Below are 8,437 nucleotides of genomic sequence, written 5' to 3'. Positions count from 1 at the left end.
ATATATATATATATATGTATATATATATATATATGGGATGAGGTGGTGAAGCACGGCCTCCGAACATTAGGCCTCACCGAGGCAATGACTTGTGACCGTGACCTTTGGAAATATGCTGGCGTGAGAAGACCTGGCAAGCCAAGTGAGACCAAAGTCCAAGGCCTCTGCCAGGGATGTAGCCAGCCCACTTACGCGTAACATTCCTTCATTGGACACTAAACCCCGCTTGCGAAGACCTGTTGAGGCAAGTGAAATTGAAATCGAACTAAATTTGTTGGAACACTAAACTCGGCTTGCGAAGACCTATTGGGACAAGCAAAAGCGAAATCGTGATAGCACCTGTACCAGTGGAGCACTGAGAGCACCGTCCGAGCATGATCGTTGCCAGAGCAGCTGTCTGGCTTCTGTGCTGGTGGCATGTAAATAGCACCAGCGAGATCGTTGCCAGTGCTGATGGACTGGCTCTTGGGCAGGTGGCACGTAAAATACACCATTTTGAGCGTGGCCATTGCCAGTACCGCCTGACTTGCCTTCATGCCGGTGGCACGTAAAAGCACCCACTACACTCTCAGAGTGGTTGGCGTTAGGAAGGGCATCCAGCTGTAGAAACTCTGACAAATCAGATTAGAGCCTGGTGTATCCACCTGGTCCACCAGTCCTCAGTCAAATCGTCCAATCCATGCTAGCATGGAAAGCGGACGTTAAATGACAATGATGATGATGATGATGATGAATGTAAAGGCTGTGAGCTGGCAGAACAATTTGAGTGCCAGAAAAAGTGGTTTGCAGTATTTGTTCCAAATCTTTACATCCTGAGCTCAAATCCTGCCAAATTCCTTTCATCCATTTGATGTTGATAAAATAAAGTACCGGTCAAGTACTGGGGTTGATGAAATCAACTGGCCCCCTTCCTCAGAATTGCTGGTCTAGTGTCAAAATATGAAACCATATTATATGCTTATATGTATTTATGTTTCTCTATCACTACTCAATGTCTTTAAAAAAGTTTCCTAAAACCACATTAAAACATTCTAAGCACCAGTTTGATGATTGAAGCTTCACTTACCAGACAATTGTGTTACTAATTACCTAAAAGACCACCTATCAACTGTTCTTTTTAAATTAAGTATTTGAGTTCATTTTTTTCTTCTGATGTTTTTAGGCACAGGTATATAGCTGTGTGGTTAAGAACCTAAAATCATGTGGTTGCAAAGCAAGCACATGTAACACCTTGGGCAAGTGTTAGTGAATTTGGTAGATGGAAACTAAAAAAATGCCTGTTGTGTGTGTGTATGGTTCAAGCTTTCTCAATATATCTGGTCTTTTCTGTCTCAAATTCGTGTTTATAATACCATTTTATATAGAAAAGCCTTAGATTATAATTTGTTCTTCATATGAGAAGACCCGGCAAGTCAAGTGAGACCTAAATCTAAGGCCTTAGCCAGCCCACTTTTGCGTACCTTCCTTCATTGGACACTAAACTCCACTTGGGAAGACCTGTTGAGGCAAGTGAAATCGAAATCGAATTAAATTCCACGACTGGCACCCATGCCAACGTCGTCTCCTTCATTGGACACGAAACTCGGCTTGCAAAGACCTGTTGGGGAAAGCGAAAGCATCATGGCACCTGTGCCCAGCATCACCTTCTTAGCACTTGTGCCGGATGGCATGTGTAAAGACATTCGAGCGAGATCGTTGCCAGTGCCGCCAAACTGGCTCCTGTGCAGGTGGTACGTAAAATACACCATTTTGAGCGTGGCCGTTGCCAGTACCGCCTGACTTGCCTTCGTGCAGGTGGCACGTAAAAGCACCCACTACACTCTCTGAGTGGTTGGTGTTCGGAAGGGCATCCAGCTGTAGAAACTCTGCCAAATCAGATTGGAGCCTGGTGCAGTCATCTAGTTCGCCAGTCCTCTGTCAAATCATCCAACCCATGCTAGCATGGACAGCACGGGAGCCAGTCCAGCAGCACTGGCAACGACCTCGCTCGAATGATTTTCTAACGTGCCACCAGCACAAGTGCTAGAAGGCAACACTGGTCTAAACAGTAGCATTATAGTTAGATTTAGCCAAGGCTCAAATTTACATCTAACTTCTTCAATAACATTTCATGGCAATTTTTGAAACAATGAAGACATTATTAATTAAAAAGCAGTGAGCTGGCAGAATCATTAGCATGCCAGACAAAATGCTTAACGGTGTTTTGTCTGTCTTTACATTCTGAGTTCAAATTCTGCTGAGGTTGACTTTGCCTTTCATCCTTTCAGGGTCAATAAATTAAGTACCAGTGAAATACTGGAGTCATTGTAATTGACTAGTTCCTTCCCCCAAGATTTCAGGACGTATGTCTTTAGTAGAAAGGATTATTAATTAAAATGTTTTTATTAATATCATTTTTTTTGTGTGTATACATGTATATACATATACATGTGAGCGTATACAAGAGTGCAATGGGTAAATTTTCGCCATTTTATATTTTTAATTTTGTGCATGCACATTGTTTGTTTTTGATTTTGTCGACTACACAGTATAGTAGGGTCAGTTGGGCACCGTCTGTGAAAAAATCAGCATCATGACACAATTCACTATGCCAGAAACTTGGGAACGACATGCTGTTCTGCTTAGCATTCGCACCAGAAGCTCCAACACTAACATTTCAGTGTTTGGGTGTCAGTTGGAAAACAGTGCAATCTGAGGACATGTACTGAAAGTAATAAAAGTCAAACATCCTGTCAACATCATGGTGTTTGGAGTGATCACTAGTGATGGCAACGTTATTTCTCTAATCATCTTCCCACACAGCCTAAGACTCAACAAGGATGCTTACATCAAGTGCCTGGAGGAGGTAGTGCTGCCCTGGGTCAAGAGAGTGACTGCTGTAAGACCCTATATCTGGCAACAGGACTCTGCACCATCCCACACAAGAGAACCCAGTCATGGCTGTCAGACAATTTCTGTGGCCACATGACTCCTAACATCTGGCCCCAGACTGCAACCCCCTTGATTATTATGTGTGGGGCACAGTTGAGCGAGAGACCTACAAAACTCCTTGTAACTCCAAAGATGAACTGAAGGCAGGGATTATGGCAGCCTTCACCAGCTTAAACAAGGAGACTGTCCAGACGAGTTGCAGGAGATTCTGAAGTCATCTGGAGGTTGTGGTTGAAGCCAATGGCAATTTTATTGAATAAATTTACTCTTTAGTATTTCAAGTTATTTTTATGTAATTTTGGTAAATATCTGTTAAGATGAGATGTTGGTGTTATAGACGATGATATATTCACAGCACCCTGTATATTAAGAGCAAGTTGTCTTGCCTGCCTATGACTTCCAGGTGTTTTAATACCCAGTGCTTTGAGGGAGTCATCCCCACTGTACCACAATGCTGCAAATCGGGGAACAAGCAAAACACACGAATTGAGTATGTACAGTCAGTAATGTTTACAACACTAGTGCTGCTTTTAATTCATAATTGAATTTAATCTCATGTATGTATCATTGTGGTATACCAGCAAATGGTTCTTACACTATCTGTATGTAGCCATAGAATGGCAATTTACCCCTGGATCAATTCAGGTGCATGATGTTGATAAACCACAAAAATGGTGAAATATTGGTATCCATCACTCCTGAATGGGATCAGGGGCAAGTTGTTTTGGTTGTCTATGACTTTTAGGTGTTTTAACAACCAGTGCTTTGAGGGAATCATCCACACAATGCTAAGTTGCAACTAACAAGCAAAACACATACACTGAGAATGGACAGCCAATAATGTTTATACACAGACACAGTCACTCACACATTGGGATTATGAAGGGCATCCAAAGCAAACATTGGAGCCTGATGAATATTTAACCCATGCCAGCACAGAAGAAACTGGACCTTAAATGATGATGATCATCTCACACAGATACACATGAATGAATATGGTTATTGTTACTTTCAGGCTACCCTTCTGTTTCAACCATATTTCTATGTTGCCACCAAGCCGAACTGTGAAAGAGAAGTGGCCTCATATCTTAGTAAAAGATTCTCTGGTAAAATAGCTTCTGTGGAAACTGTAAAGAAAGAAGATCTTGATTTGGTAAGTGAAAAAAATCTATATTACTGTTAAGTTTTTGTATAAATATGAACCTATTAAATAGCTATTCTGTTAGTACTGTACTTGATGGTATAAAAGACATGGGTGTATTAGATACAGTCCAGTTTCAGCAGCAGATACTCAAGAAAAAAGTTGTTAGTATATTAAAGCATGTAATATAAACCCAACTTCACATATAAGATCTGGGATGATTTTATTTAATTATGAAATAAAAAAATGTATCTTCTTTGCCATCAAAAATGGTATTTCCTCAAATATGCCATATATGTCTGTTCTGGTTAACTCTTTCATAACCATATTTCTTTTTAATGATATAAGACATTTTTTTGTTTTTGAGAAATAATAAAAATACAGTAGTGTATCTTAGTTTTTAGAATAGGTACCCTGTATCTCTGCATGTTGTTAGGGGTGACAAAAAAGGGTTGGCATCAGAAAGGGTTTCTAGCTTTAACCCTTTAGCTTTCATATTACTCAAATGTAATGCTTATTTATTCAGAATGTTTTGAATTAATCATGATGTTTATTTTTAGATTGACATTATAGGGTATGTGTAAGGTGTTGGATCTGGCTGCATTGAACATAAAACAGAATATTTTGGCTGGATATGGCCAGTTAAAATGCTAAAGGGTTAGATCACTGCTTCAAAAATCCTGACAGCACCATGCTGGGATGGAAAAATTGACATAAAACCAATGGTTGTATTTATTCTGATACCCTGTCGCTACCATCTTAATCTCTCTTTCCAGTTCCATCCAGACCACTCCCACCTATTCTTGTATAGTACATATGGCTATGTATCTCTTCTACAAAAAGTAATAGGTTTTGGCCCCTTCCTTCATACCTTAAACCAGTGTTTCCCAACCTATTTCCCCAATACAACTTTCCTGAAAAATGTATGCCCCACTGGTGGTTTTAAAAAAACAGTTTTATTTTTAATATCTCATTACAGTTATTTAATACAAAAGAATCTTCCAGTAACTCTTTTAAGTACTGAATGCAAAAAGAAGTACATCATTGACTAAAAAAAATATAGATTTTCACAACTACATGTCTCACTAAAAAAAAAAAAAAATGGGGGACCCCATTCCCCACCACAATTTTTCTAGACCCCACTAGTGGGACATATGCTCAGTGTTGGGAATCACTGCTTTAAACTCTCAACACCTAGCATACACTTCCTCTACTGTTGCCTTATTCAGTTGAAGTAGGTGTTAATCTTGCAAGATACAAAGTGACCTCACTACTGCTGGTGCTACAAGGAAAGCACCCAGTACACTCTGTGAAATGGTTGGCATTAGGGAGGTCATCCGACCGTAAAAACCATGCCAAAGCAGACATTGGAGCAAGATGCAATTGTCAAAGCCTGTCAAGCCATCCAATGCATACCAACATGAAAGACATATATTAAAAGATGATGATGTGTGTGTATTTATATTTACAATCATACACACACACACATACATGTGGGTGCGCCAGTATCTAGAAGAGTGGGGTTTGACAAGCAGCACTTTTCAAATTATTTTTAATCTAGCATTTTTGTGTTTTTTACAAATCAGATATCTAATAGTGGATCCATTTTTAATAATTGAGAATCTCCTCAGTTGAAATCCTTGCTACTAGCCAATCAATACCTTGTGAATAAAACTGGTAGATGGAAATTGAATAGAAGCCTGTCATTTACATGTGTGCATGATAATGTGACGTTTACATTCCTTATTCACATGGCTGGTTGCCCTGCATTTTCTAAGACCTATGGAATAAGGAATCTTTTATTTATAGAACAGTAAAGGTTAGCAAAAAGGTAGAGAGGGGTTTTTGCAGCTCTTCTTTCATTGGACAACCTCTTTGGTGTTAGTGATATGATGAAATGCATCCAGTATGCTCTGTAACATTGGTCAGTAATAGGAACAGCATGCAGCAGTAGAAACTCTGGAATCTACAAGTGAGACATGGAGTTTGCAAGTCACATCGCAGGTTACCCATCTATGAGGGCAGTAACACTGAAAACTGATGTATGGTAGGAGGAATCTTTAGTCTTCATTGAATTGAACAGTCCTTAATGCTACTGGTATACAAAATGTACTCAACACATTCTCTAAATTAGTTGGTGATACAAAGGACATTCAACTGTAGCAAGTGTAAAAGAAAAATGGAACATTTGAGTGTGACATGGACTCCACACACCACATCACATTCTACCTGGCTAGGACAGCAATAACTATGATTTTAGAAGTGATGGAAACCATGGTAATCCATCCAATCCATGCCAACATGGAAAGATGAATATAAGTGAAGGCTATGAGGATAATATGAAATTCCTAAGAATTGATTTGTTTGAAGAGAAGGTGGTGGGCAGTTGTAGATCTGTACCTCATTCAGTAATACGGAATGGTTGGGGGAAGAGAAAACTGGATGTGATTGTTTCTGTTGTGATCGATTGGTGTTTGATAATTGAAGAGGAATCCAGCTCTGGATAAGAAGAATTGGAGAAAAAGTGGTCAATCCCATGTTTGTGGTAGTTAATGGTGAAACACAATAGGCAATATTAAACACATGATGTGCATTGATCCAAACAATGATGGTAATGCAAAAAAGATTAAAAAATTAATATGATAAAACATCAGTTGAATGAAGACACCATTACTACCTAACTTCATTGACTAATAGACATTGAGATTATAAAGCATGGCCTAGATGCTGTAGGCTTCCTTTCTCAGCTCAAGCCAGTGGGGCTGGACCAAGAGGATGGTAATAGGCCTGACAGTGGTAGGCCCCTCATCTGGGATGCCACATCCTGTGACACCTCTAGTGGCAACTTGATGTGTTCAGCTACCAGCCCAGGCTCCACTGCTTGTCAGACCGAGAAGGGCAAACTGTCAAAGTATTTGCTACTCTCTGACAGGTCTGTGGTCGAGCCTGTGGCAATGGAGATCTCTGGCATTTTCGACCCCTGGACTCACATTCCTGCTTCCTGTAATCCAGGCAGAGACGGTTATCCACAAGTGCAATCCCTGTGAGTCAGAGTGGCTGTTCCAGTACATCTCCCTTGCTATCATCCGGGGCAATGCCTTTTCCATTTTGTCCACTGGGACCATGGAGATGACTGACTTGTTTTTTTAGATATTACTTGTTATTTTCTGTTGATATATGACATTGCTGTTTTGTTACACTCACACATTGAAACCAGAAGAATGGGAAGTTTTTCTGTCAAATCCTGTGTCACAACATCAACTGAGGCTAGTTGTAGGAATGTTGGGAAAGATAAATGGAAGACATAACCCAATGATTGTCTGATGATTGTGGACAGCTGATATCAGCTGGATGATATTTTCTTGGCTGTTATCTGAAATGGTTGCATACACAATATCCATGCATTCTTCGTATATAAGAAATACACCAAGTGATGGACAACCCTAGTAATTTGTATAGGGTCAACATCTGTGTAAGACATGTCATTTGTGGTTCATGTTTGATGTCTGAATTTGGTAGATGGAAACAATACAGAACCCATCATTTGGATATGGAAAATAGCTTAACTGTCACTAGCAAGTCAGTATGACCTGGTAGATTGTACCACACTTCCACTAATTCTTTTAGGTGTTCATGTACTTGTGGACAGACATAGACACTGATCTTAGCCTTCTCACTAAAGCAGCAGAATATTGAGGATGTAACAAATGCTGAGAGAGAAAGTTGCATCTAGTTATTACTTGCAGCTGGAGCAACATGAATTGAAATTGCTTTGCTCAAGGACAAAGCACAAGTCAGGATTTGAAACTACAATCTTGTGATCATGAGACCAACATCCTAACTATGTTAATATATAGATGTTCATATGTATATGCATGTGTGTGCGTATATATTCTTTTACTCGTTTCAGTCATTTGACTGTGGTTATGCTGGAGCACCGCCTTTTTAGTCAAGCAAATCAACCTCAGGACTTATCCTTTGTGAGCCTAGTACTTATTCTATTGGTCTCTTTTGCCGAACCACTAAGTTATGGGGAACGGAAACACACCAGCATCGGTTGTCAAGCAATGTTGGAGGGTACAAACATATACATACATGCATACACATATATATATATACTATGGGCTTCTTTCGGTTTCCGTCTACCAAATCCACTCACAAAGCTTTGGTCAGCCCAGGGCTATAGTAGAAGACACTTACCCAAGGTACCACGCAGTGGGAATGAACCCAGAACCATGTGGTTAGTAAGCAAGCTACTTACCATACAGCCACTCCCGCACCTATATATATATATATATATATATATATATGGATGTGTAATGTCAATGTGAATACCCGTCAGAGTGTAAGTATCTTGAGAGAAAA

General features: G+C 39.8%; 1 protein-coding gene across 1 annotated transcript in view; it reads left to right on the top strand.

Annotated features, from left to right (window-relative positions):
- Nucleotides 1–8,437, top strand: part of LOC106884300 (DNA polymerase epsilon catalytic subunit A-like) — a 124,998-nt gene that overhangs the window by 10,539 nt on the left and 106,022 nt on the right. Inside the window, exon 4 of the mRNA XM_052968400.1 lies at nucleotides 3,947–4,084. Within this exon, the coding sequence (XP_052824360.1) occupies nucleotides 3,947–4,084 (138 nt within the window). The remainder of the gene's footprint in view (nucleotides 1–3,946; nucleotides 4,085–8,437) is intronic.

Source organism: Octopus bimaculoides, chromosome 5 (assembly GCF_001194135.2).
Source record: "Octopus bimaculoides isolate UCB-OBI-ISO-001 chromosome 5, ASM119413v2, whole genome shotgun sequence".
In the NCBI taxonomy this organism is placed as follows: domain Eukaryota; kingdom Metazoa; phylum Mollusca; class Cephalopoda; order Octopoda; family Octopodidae; genus Octopus; species Octopus bimaculoides.
This window is presented reverse-complemented; position numbering and strand designations above follow the sequence as displayed.